Source organism: Nicotiana tabacum, chromosome 9 (assembly GCF_000715075.1).
Source record: "Nicotiana tabacum cultivar K326 chromosome 9, ASM71507v2, whole genome shotgun sequence".
NCBI lineage: Eukaryota > Viridiplantae > Streptophyta > Magnoliopsida > Solanales > Solanaceae > Nicotiana > Nicotiana tabacum.
In genome coordinates, this window is record NC_134088.1 from 18,499,162 (window position 1) to 18,515,151 (window position 15,990).

At 32.4% G+C, this 15,990-nt stretch overlaps 1 protein-coding gene across 1 annotated transcript; it reads left to right on the forward strand.

Moving 5' to 3' along the window:
• The first annotated feature begins 2,729 nt into the window (after positions 1 to 2,729).
• Positions 2,730 to 11,299, forward strand: LOC107786815 (protein NRT1/ PTR FAMILY 5.2). Its single transcript, XM_075221493.1, has 4 exons — positions 2,730 to 3,032; positions 6,117 to 6,334; positions 8,813 to 9,378; positions 10,067 to 11,299. Exons 1-4 carry the CDS (start codon positions 2,903 to 2,905, stop codon positions 10,962 to 10,964), a joined length of 1,812 nt encoding a protein of 603 aa, XP_075077594.1. The 5' UTR covers positions 2,730 to 2,902; the 3' UTR covers positions 10,965 to 11,299.
• Positions 11,300 to 15,990: the final 4,691 nt, after the last annotated feature.

The window sequence follows — 15,990 nt, forward strand, 5'->3', positions numbered from 1 at the left end:
AAACGGCTATCTACTTTCTGAAATTCAAACTTAACCTAAATGTGACAAAAAGAACTATTTATACACAGCTGAAATTATCGGACAAAATTGCCCCTGTGGAGATTCTGCGGCCGCACAATTCTATGTGCGGTCCGCACTTTGAAGTTGGGCTTGACAGGATGGACTTCTGCGGCCGCACAATTCTGGGTTGCGGTCGCACGTCTTCAGATTTTGCGGACCGCACATTTCTGAGTGCAGCCGCACTCTTGAATTTGAGCTTGACATGAGGGACTTCTGCGAACCGCACATTTCTGACTGCAGTCGCACTCTTGAATTTTGCAGCCGCACAATAATAGTGCGGTCCGCACTTCTTAATAAACTCAGGATTCCATCTCTCTAAACCTCATCTTCTGTGGTCGCACAATAATTGTGTGGTCCGCACTTTGCAAAGGCATTCTGTCAGAGGTCCTTCATAGTCTGTGGCCGCACTCAATATTGTGCGGTCCGCACTTTGCTCTTTTTGCTTGATTTTAGTCCTTGTCTAAAAATACTCCTTCTTGAATTGAATTTCATCATTTTGGCTTTCTTTCTATTACTCCTGCAAGTAAGCACATTTTATCAGTTTTCGGAAATACCTTTAAATATTTTTGAGCTAAAGCTAAAGTAAAAGAATGCAAATAAGTAGTCAAAATCTCTACTTATCACGTGTTAAATGACGTGGCACTCCAAGCCAAACAGAAGGTCCAATAGGATCATGCCACGTGTCACAATAACAAGGCATGCCAAGTCAAATTAAAAGGCCAATGAAATCGCGCCACATGTGCAAGTGACATATTCTGGCCAAACAAATTCGGCCATGTCACGCTTCAATCTGATTGGTTGGAAAGAGTTTGTTCTCACCACAACTCTTCCCTCTCACAACTATAAATAGGGGTTTTCATAACTCAGAAAAGGGACAAGAAGTTATAACAAGGAGCAAGAAAGAGCTCATGGATCACACGCTGCAAATTTCTCCGCAAATTTCAAGCTTCAAGCAATCAAGTTCAAGTTCAAGAATTCAAGTTCAAGCTCAAGAACGAAAAACAAATCAACATTCAAGGAGTACGAGTTCAAATCAAAGTTCGTACTAGTTGAATTCAAGATCGTCGTTCGTGACAACAAATATAGATTCAAGATCAAGCTCAAATGCCTTTGAATTTATTTACTATTGGAAGGAAGAATCAGAACATTCATAGAGATTGTAACACTCATATTACTTAAAATCAAATATTACAATTATTGCAATATTTTTCGGTCTTGATTTTATTTTCTTGATGTAATTTATTGTCTACAGTTATGTTAGTTAAATTAAAATTGACGATACACTTTAGTCTATGCTGTCTAAATAAGAGCTTTCCTGTGAGTTCGATTTAAATCAGAGGCGGAGCCAGATGGGTTCTGAAATTGTTATCGAACTCATTGCTTGTTTAGTTACTGAGTTCGCAATTAAATAATTATACGTATTTAATAAGTTTTTAATACAAATACAAGGTTTAAGCAAAAGTTATTGGATTCGCCTGAACCCGTACCTACTTATCTAGCTCCGCCTCTGATTCTATTATGTATCTCATTACAAAATATTCAACATATTTTATAGATGTTAATTATAACTTATAACGAACTACTTACATAAAATAATTTCACTACCATATATAATTCCTACGTAATAGGCTTAAAATGTGATATTTATAACTAAAGTTTAAGTGTGCAATTGAAAATTCGGGACAAGTACGAGAGGTATTATGTATATCCCCAAAAGAAATCTGAATCTAAATTAAATCCTTAAAAGATGTGTGCCAAAATAACATATGGTCAAAACAAGAACAAAAGTTCTTGGACACATGATGGATCTTTGAAGTATTATTTTTGTATATCTATGACTAAATTTGTCTACATTAGAATTATTCGTTAATGGTTGATTCAATTTGATAAACTCGCCCTCGAAAACAAGAAGTTCTGGTCCGAAATAGATTACAATATCAATCATTTGATGAGTACCCTAAAATTTGAGGTTTTCTCTTAATAGCATGAAAAATGAGTGGATAGTCAACATGGGCACCACTACTTGCCTTTATCTCTTTGCTCTTTCTCCTTCTTAGTCAACATGGGCACCACTACTTGCTTTGATCCCTTTGCTTTCTCCTTCTTAGTCAATCTTTTAAGGAGGGCAGAAAGGAGAAACAATATTACCCTTATTATGCAACTTGCAATTTGCAAAGACAACTCTTGGCATTTAATAGATACTGACAATTTCTCAACTTATTTTAAGATAATTATGTTTGATACAAAACCCCGTGAACTGTACTGCTGAAATTAAGCATGTGGTTTGAATAGCAAATTTAAGGTATATATAATGATAGTTTAAAGGGTTTTTATATAATCGGGGTAGCTTAACCTATTATAACTTGCTAGTTATCATTTTTATTATGTTGTCAATCAATATTTAACATGAATATTTTCTTATAGTTACTTTATTAATAACTTGATTGTGTAATATTTTTTGCATTATTAATATATATTTATAAACTCTTGAAAGGCTAAGGCAAGACATGGGCGGATCTAGTAACCAGAGGTTCATTTGAACCCATAACTTTTAGTCTAGACATGAGTTTATGTGTAAAATCCACTAAAATTGACAAAAAAATTAAACTATGAACTCATAAATCAAATAAAATAATAGATTCAGCGGTTAAAATATGAATCTTGAACACATAAAATTAAAATTATGAATCCGCTCCAACAAGAAGACGAGGTCTATTCTATATAAAGGCAGCAGAGAAAGCATACTTGATATTCTAAGATAGAAACACGTTTTTTCTTTCTCAATCCATTCTTAAATATTTTAGCATAACAAGAATAAAGGGGTCATCTATTTTTCACACTCATGGCAATTTCTCATGTGGATGAAAATGGATATAATGATGGATATACAAAAGATGGAACAGTGGATCTCAAAGGCAATCCTATTCTTAGATCCAAGAGAGGTGGATGGAAAGCTTGTTCCTTCATTGTTGGTATGGTATCTTACCTCCCTCTCTCCCCCCTCCACCCCCACCCCCCCACCCAAAAAAAAACTCCAACTTCCCCTACACTCCCATATTAAGATAATTGAGGTCGGCTATATAAATTCTCACCGTTTATATTGCTTCATCTGGCCCCTTTTCAGACCCGGCGTAAATACGGAATGCCTTGTGCATCGCGCTGCCCTATATCGCTTCATTAGTCATGGCAAAACTTCATGAAACATTGATGTCTAGTGTCTTTAATTTCTTTAGCTTATCCCTACATAAAACTGCAGGAATCATCTTCACCACAAACCTTTTTCACTTGATTAATCTCTCTTTGTCAGTGAAGCAATATATATTGCTGTATCCTAGCTAGTAGTTGTTGCTTTTACTCACATGTTACATCCTCTTTCGGATGGGTTGGTTTGCTGTGAGTTATCTTCCAATAATGCAAATCCCATGTTACTGTATTAAAATCTGTGTCCCACAATGAGAAAGAAAACCTCGTTGAACTTTAACTATAATCGGTGTTATCCTATTGGTAAATTCAAAATTTAAATTTTATAGATTTAATCATTAAGGCTATTAATATTGAACTCATTATATATATTAATAAGTGCATATAAACTCGATATTCCGACGCTGCATTAGCCTATGATGTTAGGTCCTTCAACTGGGGATGCTTCCTGGTCCCCGTGGTAGTTACGTATCTTTAGGTCCCTACTATATATTGTATTCAATTTTCAAGAAAAGTTTCTTTTTAATGTCAGCACTCAGCACTATGACAGTTCTTTCCCATTACACGTTGGTCCTTTTTGTCAAATTTATAAGCTACAGCTACGATTACATTTAAGTCTAATAAAGAAATTATGTTGGGTTTCAGTTCTTTATGGACTCAGCTGATTGTTAAGTCGACGAAAATTTAAGAAGCTTTTAGTACTTACGAGTAGTTAGGTAGGACGTAACAACAAACCCATTGATTTTTTACTAGTAGAGTCTGAATGTATCAGGAAAAATAATATATGTATGCCTAGTTATACATCATATTCAGCAGTGTTTTAAAAGGCATTCTCGGGGTGAGCCCTGGGGCGAGACGCACCAAAAACATCCCGGGCGATGGTGTGAGGCGAAAGTCTCAAGAGGCGTATGCCAGGGCGTTCGGGTCGTACGCACGGGCGTTTGATGCGAGTTGTTTTAGTGAGGCGTAAGCCCTAGAGATTTATTCAAATTAAAATAAAATTTGTTGAATAAGACCTTCATATAATACCCCAATTTTTAAAATTCGGCTTGGTAATAACTCAAAAGTTTTAAAAAGTAATTGAAATGTATTAAATTTAAAAGTCAAGACATTTTTTATTGATTGAAACCCCAATTCATGGGTTTTTCCAATTCTTTATCTTGACGGCTAGCCTGCTAATATCTCCCAAAAGTAATGAATATTCAATTTTTGTTTTACAAATACAAAGAAAACCAACATCAAGTTCAGAGTTCAAATTGAAAGTTAGTCATCTTTTTTGTTCTTCCGTGTAGAAAATATTATTCTTTTCGACTGAAGTTACTTGAGCTTCTAAGTAGCGTATAATAGATTGTTTTGACTAGTTTTTTGTGGGGATGAAGCACGTCTATATTTTTTTTCCCCACATATTTATTGTTTTCTTCATTTTTATGCAATTTTATTTGTTTATAAATTATTTACCGTAATTATATTATTCTATAAAATATTAAAAATTAAATACATATGGGGCTTACGCCTCGCTGATGCATATGTAAAATGTCTCGCCTTATGCCCACGCCTTTTAAAACACTGATATTCAATACTATTCATATACATAGCAAATTGTGGTATTAGCAATTTTTAATACATTGATAAGCATGTATAAAGACAAAACTGTCATTTCAAAAAAAAAAATCAGTTTATATGAACTTATTTTCTTTTTGGTCTGTTACAAAAAGAATTACCTATTTCTTAATTTGGTAACTATTTTACAATTTTACCCCTAATGAGAAGTTTTTATAACCATACAAATATTTTGGGGACCTTTTTGATTTGTTTAGGATCACAAATTTCAAAAGTCTTTATTTTTTTCTTAAATTACGTGACAACCAAACAAGTTCACGTGAATTGAAACGGTGAGAGTATAACATATGTTAGGCTAAGTTTGGCAAATGAGTTGACGTTTCTTCTCCACCAAAATGTTTCTGAAAAGCCATGTGATGTAAGTCATGAAGTTTCATTTTATCAAGTAGTACGTATCTCTCTCGGGTCAATTGATTTTTTGATATTTTACAAATTTATTTTTAAGTTTACGATCTTATTTTGTTTTTTTTTTAACATATGAAAAATTTATTTTTACACATAAAAAATCTAAAAAAAATATTTTTTTAAATTCAATATTGTTAAAGGTGCCTGAAACCTAACTTTGGAATCCATATTCTCAATAAAGAAAGACTCTCTCTTCGTACCCAATTCCAAGAAAATGCATTCAAAATTGGGAGTATCCCAAAGGTAGTTTACTCAAATGTTAGTCACTGTCTACTATCATATCCTTTGAGTTGAGACCATAAAATACTTCATGTCAGGCTGCCCTTTTTCAGTTTTTCTTAAATGTGGTTTACTGATACCTCCTGCAAGCCCTCTAAGGGCAAACGGGAGAAGGCCGTACAAATAGTTCTTTTTCTTTGTTAGCGAAATAAAAAAAAGTATTTTTTTGAAAAAAACTAAAATAATTAATATATGTCAGTCATATAGAAAATTAAATGTATTAACATTTCTGTAATTCTTGGGGAATGTAATATGGACCTTTTTGCTGCATATCTTTTGAGTTGCACCAAACCAAGTCTTCCAACCAACTCAACCATAATAAATTAAACAACCAAAGACTAAGGAGCTCATTGCTAATGAACCTGTGGCAACTTGAATACTAAAACCTTTTAAGAAGTATTGGTTGAGTAAAATATTATATCGCGATCGCGTTAAAATTCTGAATCCGCGTCTAATTATATTAAATAGTTTGACTCCTTAATTTCTCGTCTACCTTCTTGTACTTTAACAATTTCTCTTTATTGACTTACTGTTTAAATTGAATTTTGCAGTTTATGAAGTGTTCGAACGTATGGCGTATTATGGAATTTCATCAAATTTGGTAATCTACTTAACTGATAAACTGCACCAAGGCACAGTTAAATCTTCAAACAATGTGACAAATTGGGTGGGCACAATTTGGATGACCCCTATCTTGGGCGCCTACTTTGCTGACTCTTTTCTTGGACGTTATTGGACTTTCTTGATTGCCTCTGCTATTTATCTCTTGGTACGTCACTGACTCCAACTACTATTTTATATTTATACATGTATTTTTTGTGATGACATTAACATCGATGTAAAAAATGCAAACTCGTTTCGGGTTGAGCCGCAACGATTAATATACATCTACTTTATATGTTGGACATATTTGAAACCTCTGTTTTAAGTCAAAACTATAGTACTTAAATCTTTCTATAACAGATTTATTTGTTTTGTTATTCTTTTGCTATTATGATGAATTGTTGTTATATAGAATATATATTGTAACATAACATAAAAAATTGGTTCAAAAAAAAAAACTAAGTTGTTATGATGAAATACTATTATAAAGAATATATATTATAGAGAGATTTGACTGTATTTAATATTCCAACTATACATTAAAGATGTAACTTCGACAGGTCACTGATTTTCTTAGAGATAATTTATGACTATTATGGTGTTTCCTATACTCTATAATTGCAAGGTTACGTTCTTTGAATATTTCAATTGACGAGCTGTCTTAGTAATAGTCCCATCTAGGGGTGTACATGGAACGAGTTGGTTTACCAACTATATCGGTTTGGATTGATTCGGTTTTTGTCGGATTTTCAAGTTTTTTGTTACATGAATATTATTTCAATCTTACTTTGTTAAAGTTATAAATAAAGTTTTGATAAGTGAATATATGTTTAGTAAATATTGAAAAAATTGACAAACATATGGTCTATTAAAATATTCTAATGGGAGAATTTTTTTAGTAACACATGTAGTTATTTTCTTAGTCGTCTAACAATAATTTTTTCTTAGTCGTCTAACAATAATTTTCGTTAATGTACGCTTTCAAGATTAACACATGAGAGAATCCCAAATATTTCAATATTTTTTTAAAGAAAATTCAATATAAAGTCTTAAAAATATATATAAAAATTATATATTTATATGTCGGTTTAGTTCGAGTTTTTTTTACTCAATACCAAACCAAGTCAAACCAAACCTAGTCGAGTTATTTAATCGGTTTGGTTTGATTATTCGATTTGGTGCGATTTTCCGGTTCGGTTTGAACACCCCTAGTCCCACCTTGTCGTTATTACTCGTTGCACCAAGAATTTACGAGGATGTTTCATTTACTCCTTCAATACTTCATTTTCTTAATTAAATTTGAAGTTGAATTTTTTTTCCTTTTATTTATTTGCCCTATATATGAACTTTTCAGATGGTGACATAAATAGACCCCTACTTGTACTAAAATATAAAGGATAAGGCCATTTGCCATAAACCATATATCTGTAACTTGACAAGTTGATAAATTACGCGGTCCTTGTCTGCTAGATATGACGTGATTACCAAAATATATACTCCAAAAAAATGAAGTCATGACAAAGGTAACACTATAATATTTCTTGTATACTTGGCATTTGTCAGCTCAGTCCATTATTGTGACTCTAATTGACGTTCCAAGTATCTAGCTAGAGAGAATCTTATTTTTGGGATTTTCCTTGCTTATTCCAATAAGATACAGATAACCCAATCTTTTTCTTTTTCTTATTTAGTTTGCTTTCTTCTGCTCATAGCTTTTCTAAATTGTGGTCAGAGCTGGTGCGCTTATCCAGAAAATTACTTCAAATTAATCATGATATACATTAATTTGTTTCTTATTAAGATTTGAAGTTTTTTCCTAAAAGATATGTATGTCAACTGAATTTTTAGAAGTTTTTATGAAGAAAAAATTAATAATATCAAATTTTATTTGGTATACTTTTGTTTTAACCTTTTTAAAACAAAATATACTGAAACAACAAAACGTTGACAAGCCGGGAATTAAGGTGTAGGTGAAAATTCAATCTTATAGTCCTAGGTGGACTGAACAATTCTGTTTTATATTGTTCGTAAACAAGTAATCTTCTAATAATGCTCTTAATCACCACTCTAGTCAAGTCATAGGGCTTTGGTTTAGTACAAAGAGATGTGTACATTAAGCGTATGTCACGAGTGCAAACCCTACATATAAAGCATTTCGTATTCACGCATGTTCGGAAAAGGGTCGCACCCCAAGTGGTATTGATGTAGACAACTTACCTTAATGCAAGCATTACGGTTGCTTCCACGGCTCGAACCCGAAATTTACAGGTCACACCGGGACAACTTTATCGTTGCTCCAAGACTAAACCCTCTGATGGACCATATACTTGATATTTAAGATATTAAGTGAGTTTTGAACCATGAGTGAGCAGGGGCGGATTTAGGGGGGAGTCGTCAGAAAATTATATTCGTACATATAAGGTAAAATCTGGTTGTACATCTATATATTATATTTTGATCCCTAATCTTTGTTAGGTCGTTGATTCAATTCCCACCGGCAACAGTCTCTTTTAGTTTTTTAACTTTTTTGAACCCGCGAAAATCATGTATCTGCCACTGTGAGTGAGCTAATCATTATGGTATGTCAACAATATTATATATACTTATACCATGATTAACCAACTTTTATTAAAAATTGTAACAGGGTATGTCTCTACTAACACTAGCTGTATCAATCCATGGCCTAAAGCCTCCTCCTTGTGCCAATCCAACTGCAGCTGACTGCAAGAAAGCATCCACACTTCAACTAGCTGTGTTTTTTGGTGCACTCTACACCTTAGCAGTCGGCACCGGCGGCACGAAACCTAACATATCGACGATCGGAGCCGATCAATTCGACGAGTTTCATCCGAAAGAGAAATCTCAAAAACTTTCATTTTTCAATTGGTGGATGTTTAGTATTTTCTTGGGAACTCTCTTTGCTAATACTGTGCTTGTATATATTCAAGATAATGTGGGCTGGACTCTTGGATATGGGCTTCCAACAGTGGGCCTTGGTATATCAATAATGATATTTTTGGCTGGATCATCTTTTTATAGGCATAAAAAGCCCAGAGGAAGCCCATTTACAAGAATGGCTAAGGTCATTATAGCTGCCTTAAGGAATTGGAAAGTTACAGTCCCTACTGATCCAAAAGAGTTGTATGAGCTTGATTTGGGAGAATACACCAAAAATGGAAAAGTCAGAATTGACTCCACACCTACATTAAGGTTTGTATTTAATTTTGTCTTTTAGTCATCTTACACTAATAATGTACATAAGCAAGTTACGTATTTAACCGTTCAGCCATAAATAATTACATCTGTTTACAAAAAATATATATCTTGTGGCTATTATTTTGCAGCAACACTGTAATTTTACCGAAATTTTATACAAATGCTGTAATTCAAAGATAATAGTATTTTACATACCTTATTTGTTTAGAACTCACACTTACAACAAGTACTCATCTATGATAATATTTTACTGGACGGTGTAGTTTAAAATATTAAATTAACTAATATAATATAGGAATAGTAATGGCGATGGAAGAAAATACATAATAAAGTGTGAATAGTTTAGTGAATTTTAAATTTTTGACAATTGTAAAACTTTATGGTATCACAATTTTTAGAATTTTTCAAAATGGAAGGAGTGTCATAAAAATTGAAATGAGGGATTACTTGCTTTGTTTATGTATCCATTGTTTATATAGGTCTCTAAGCCCAAACATAACAAGAAAATGCACACTAAAATAGGATAAGAAAGAAAAGAAGAGGAAAAAGAATCCCAAGAGTATTTTTGTATTCTTTTATTGAAACAACCTTCACAACGTAGGGATAAGATTTGTGTACACACTATCTTTTCCAAACCGGCAGACCATTACACTGAGTTTGTTGTTGTTATTATTTATTGCAGGTTTCTGAATAAAGCTTGTGTAAAAACAGATACAATTGATCCATGGATGTTATGTTCAGTAACTCAAGTGGAAGAAACTAAGCAAATGCTAAGGATGATACCAATCTTGATAGCTACATTCATTCCAAGCACAATGATAGCTCAAATCAACACACTATTTGTCAAACAAGGCACAACCCTTAAGCGAAACATTGGTAATTTCAGTATCCCTCCAGCTAGTTTAGGTGCATTCGTTACCATATCGTTGCTAGTCTCCGTTGTGCTCTACGATCGTTTCTTCATGAAAATCGCCAAAAGATTGACGAAAAATCCAAGAGGTATAAATATACTTCAAAGAATGGGAATTGGAATGGCATTCCATATTCTGATCATGTTAGTAGCGTCGTTCGTCGAAAGGCATAGACTTAGTGTAGCTAAGGACAATGGCGTAGTTGAAAATGGTAAACAAGTACCATTATCTATATTGATTTTGCTACCTCAGTTTATTCTTATGGGAACAGCTGATGCATTTTTGGAAGTAGCTAAGATTGAGTTCTTTTATGATCAAGCACCAGAAGGGATGAAAAGTTTAGGAACTTCTTATTCTATGACAAGTCTTGGTGTTGGGAATTTCATTAGTAGTTTCTTGCTTTCTACAGTTTCTGATATTACCAAAAAGCATGGGAATCACAGAGGATGGATCTTAAACAACTTGAATGCATCTCATCTTGACTATTACTATGCATTTTTCGCGGTACTCAACTTATTGAACTTCATCTTTTTCTTGTTTGTGAGCAAGTTTTATGTGTATAAAGCTGAAGTCTCAGATTCATTGGCTGTGCTAAGGCAAGAATTGGAGATTGGATCAAAACATAGGGTGACTAATGGCCAAGAAGCTTCAACCAACACACAGATTTGATGGTAGGATATTAACTAACATATATTGTTTAGTAGGATATTAACTAACCTATTTAGTTAGGTAGTGTACTATATAGTTAGGTAATATTTGATAATTGCCACAGCACCCATGTCAGATCCTCCGAAAACGCATCCAAAAATGTCACCTCAAACATATCGGATCCTCCAAATATTATGTATTTTTGGAGGATCCAACACGGGTGTTGTAATATCTTTAGAGAATCTGAGCAATATAGTTATATCGTCCAATAGTTTTCTTCATCATTCTCTCCTCTCTTTGTTATGATTTTCACACGATTGTAACGATAATCAGTTAAATATAGTTGTTTCGAGAAATATAATTTGTGTATTTAATTTCCGGAGAAGCATTTTCTATTCCATAGCTGATATTTATAAAGGAAATGGTTCATAATATGGGTAAAATATGATGGCCTATTTAATCTACCTTCCCTACAAATTTCTTCTCCAACTCATATTCTAATATAATAATATTCCTTCATTATATACAATAATATATGGTCAAAATAATAATCTCACGAGTAATACAAAAGACATCAAAAGAATTATACATTAGAGCATTCCACAATAGGTAGTTTTTGTCCTGTTCCCGCCATGCTTACTTCTAAACCCTTAAATAAATAAATTTTACATCTTTGTCACCCCACCACAATTACGGTTCATTATGATAATAATACATTGGGATGCAGAACCAGCAAGGGGCGGAGCTAGACGGCCGGGAAGCTCGATATGGACCCTTAATAAAAGGCATAAACTATATTCAATAAAATTCTTTTATATTTTTATGTGAAATAGTTTAAAAATCTTTCTATCTTTTATGTATAAGGAAGAATAAAAAAGAATATGCAACTCAAGTTATTCAATACCCTTGTTATTTGGCAGAAATGATATATAATATGAGGAGAAAAAAAAAAGAGAAGTTGATTTTATAAAGAACAGGAATTGAATTAACTGGATATTGAAGATAGCAAAAAATACTACAAATTTTTCCTTTTCAGTCACTTGTTGGCTTGACTACCTTCCAACTATGACGTGAGAACTAAAATAACATCTGCCTTCCAACTAAGACGCGAGGAAAAATGGAGTAGTTTTGATTACAAGATATATGTCACTGAATTACTACATTTACTTGTGACAAAAATTTAATTATACAAATGTGACGACCCAAAGGGGTCATCACCTGTTTCTAATTGAAATCTATCTCCGAGGCCCTGAAAACCTCATTTAGAGTTGCCTCGATTTGAGTCGGCATGCAGTATACGGTAACTTAGGGGTTCGACTGAATCTAAGTAGGTTTTTTATAAATCCTATATTTTTTTTATAAAGTTCAGTGAAATATTACATTTATGAAGTTCACTTGAAGTCGTTATAATTTGTAACTTATAAAGTTTGAATCCGGGATCCGCCGATGTCAGCAAATGCATATTACTTGATCTATCAACAGAGACTATACACATGCATGCCTACTGTACGATTGGTGAAGGATCCAAAATTTAGATACCCTGAATTTAAGTTAAAAATGGGAGTTAAATAAGTATTTTTTTTTTCACCATATTTGCACTTTTCTTTCACAAAAAATACAATAAGAAGCAGTTGGCACGACTTTTCATCTAAGAGCAACTTGGCAGGTCTGCCCTTGTTCTACGAATTGGGCTTTCCCTAATAATGAATCTATTTAAGTAAAGTAGCCCATTTTATCTTCTAACGTTGGTCCAATAACCAATGTGATCGTTCCATATATGACCTTTTTTCTTTGGCTTTTAACACATTTAGCCGCTCGGCTGAAAATAATTACATCCGCTAGCCAAATATAAGAAAATACTTATTACGTATAAAATATGTATATCAATTTAAAATAGATATTTTTTAACTATTATTTTAGAGGACGGCTATATAATGTAAATATCCCTTTTTGTCTTCCTCTTCTATGAATGACATTTTAAAGTTACTAATAAGAGGTTGATCCAAACCCATGCTAATTTCCTGCAGGGAATTAAAGGTTATATAAAAAGTAATAAAAAGAGCACAGGAAGAGATAGCGAGAGGAGTTTAAAATAAGAGAATAAATTGTTGGGCTAAAAAGATCCAAAATTACTCTTAATATGGTGTGATATTGTCCGCTTTTGGTCAAACGCGCACGGTTTCCTCCAAAATGCCTCACAACATTAACAGTATCCAACTCCTTATAAGTAGAATTTTTTTTCTTTCGATTTTTTATGTGGGACTTTGTTCACACACCCAACATAAACGAGGAGATTAATTTTATAACACATGATTACGATTGTTCTTTTAGTTATATGGTTCTTTTAACAGGAAACATGTAATTATAACATAAAAGACGATAAATAAAATACAAAAAATTTATATAATTATTTTCCTCTAATCAAATTATAAATGGTCATCGAAGATCATTTCCCCATAATTCCTCATTATTAAAAGCCCATATTGCACTTTTGACTTATAAATGGTCCATTTCTTGTTAACAAGTTTGTGAAGCTTAGAAGTTGGACTTCTAAATTTCAACAAACATGAATTAGAATATACGTATTGTGATAACAAGATTCCAGTGAACGTTTTATTAATAAAATTTCAGACATGTATTATGCCTGGGTTGTTTTAAATATAACAAACGTGAAATTTTAGGTGTTTGGTCAAATGAAATCCTAACCTAATTAGAGTATAATTTTATAACGTCTACATATCCATTAAATGGCTAATTTGTAATCTAATAAAATAATTTATATGTACGAAAAGTATGTTCAAATTTTAAGCTACAAACTTGAATCGATCTTTGCAGGCATATTTCAATTTTCAACCAAAAAAGTCCTTTTACCTTCGTATACTTGACAATCACAAAGGCCTCTTGCACAAATTTTGGAGAATTTTTGCGAGAATTTCTTTTAGACTATGTTACTCTTGTCATACCTCCTTTTTTTAAATATAGTAAAAAATTAGGTGCTCACAACTCTGGCTCTCCGAAAATATTGTTTCATTCATGTCGGATTCTCCAAAAACAGCCACTTAGTAACTTTTAGAGATAGTTTTTTTTTTTTTTGGAAAACATTTCTAGAAAAGAAAATGAATTTGCACAAAATAGGCGTAAGACTTGCGTACATGATATTGTCCCCATACTCTACTTATAGGATTACCCTCGGTATGTTATTGTTATTTTAAGCTCTGAGAGTGTTCACAAATATTTTCTATTAAAGAAAAGTGCCCAAAGGCATTTATAAATAGAAATTTCGAGAATTACTAGAAAGCCAAACCAGCAAATACATTTCTTTTTAAAAACAAAAAAAGTTTTGTCTGTTGGTGGGTGAAGAATCAAGATAAATTCCATCTATGCATGAAAAGACTAAGCAAAGCAAAGTATCCTATGCTGCAACAAAGTCACTATTGGAAGTTTGGAACTTTGTTTTAGTAAAAAGTCAGCAGTTATATAAATTTTTGTTAAAAGATAATATAAATTAATTAGTCTTTGGTTTTAATAAAACCTTGTTAAAGTAGAGGGTAGAATTATTAGACCTACTAAAATATAAAAGGAGAGCGTGCATCATGAAATTCCTGGAGTAATATTAATGAAATGATCTCTTGTTCTTGTTGCAATTCCAACGAAAGAAAATGAATATACAAAAATTTCATATGTTTTATTTATAAATTTTCTGTATTATTTATTATTTATCTTCTCACAAAAAATTCATGTAACTAAAATAACATTTGTAATGGATTACAGTCTACAGAATCAAATTTCTTATAATATTAAAAAGATTTATTAACAAGTCATGGATACAATTTAGTTGGACCCTCTTTTTCTTTTAGAAAGAGAGTAAGTATAAATATATAATTTATGGAACTTTTAACTGTATAGACATGGTTAATTAGACAAGAAGAGAATGAATATATCTGTTTTTGTTCCTCGTGAGTGAATAATTTCTCGTGTCTACTTACAATTTGACTTATAAATGGTCTTTATTGTGGAAGAAGTTGAGTCTTGTTAACAAGTTTGGGAAGCTTAGAATATACGTATTGTGATAACAAGAGTACAATGAACGTTTTATTAATATAAGTGTATAATATATTATGTCTGGATTGTTTTAAATATAACAAACATGAAATTTTATGTGTTTGTCAAATGAAATCCTATCCTAATTATATGTTTATAATGTCTACATACCCATTAAATGGCTAATTTGTAATCTAATAAAATGATTATATGTACGAAAAGTATGTTCAAATTTTAAGCTCCAAACTTGAATAGATCTTTGCAAGTATATTTCAACCAAAAAAAGTCCTTTTACCTTACAATCACCAAGAACTCTTTGCACAAACGTTGCTTAGACTCTCTGAAAATATTATCCCACTCATATCGGGATTTCCCAAAAATAGCCACGTAACTTTTAGAGATATTGTTTTTTGTTGGAAAGTCTTTGTAAAAAAGACGAATTTGCAAAGCTGTTTTAAGTTCTGTTAGAGTTCACAGATTATTTCTATTAAAGAAAAGTGCCCAAAGGCATTTATCAAAAGAAATTTCGAGAATTACTAGAAAGCCACACCAACAAATACATGTCTTTAAATAATGGTTTTGCCTGTTGGTGGGTGACGAATCAAGATAAATTCCATCTTACGCATGAAAAGACAAAGCTAAGCAAAGTATCCGATGCTGTCACCCAGTCACTATTTGGAACTTTGTTTTAGTAAAAATTTGTATTAGTATCCGCGGGATGCGCGGATAAATCATGTCAAATTGCGACGTAGGTTATTTGAATCATGTGCAAATAACCTTAAAATATAAACCTCTCAAATAAAAATTATATAACATGAGAATTTAATTATGAAGCAGGATATAAAATTATTGTTCAAATCTCGTAGTAGACAACTAATTATTTTTTATATATATTTGTAGCAACATAACCCCTTGATTTTAGTACTTGCCTTTCGTTTCGCTATCAATATTAAAGAATATTAAACATGTCATATTGTGATCTGTCTTATTCGAGCACATTAGATCA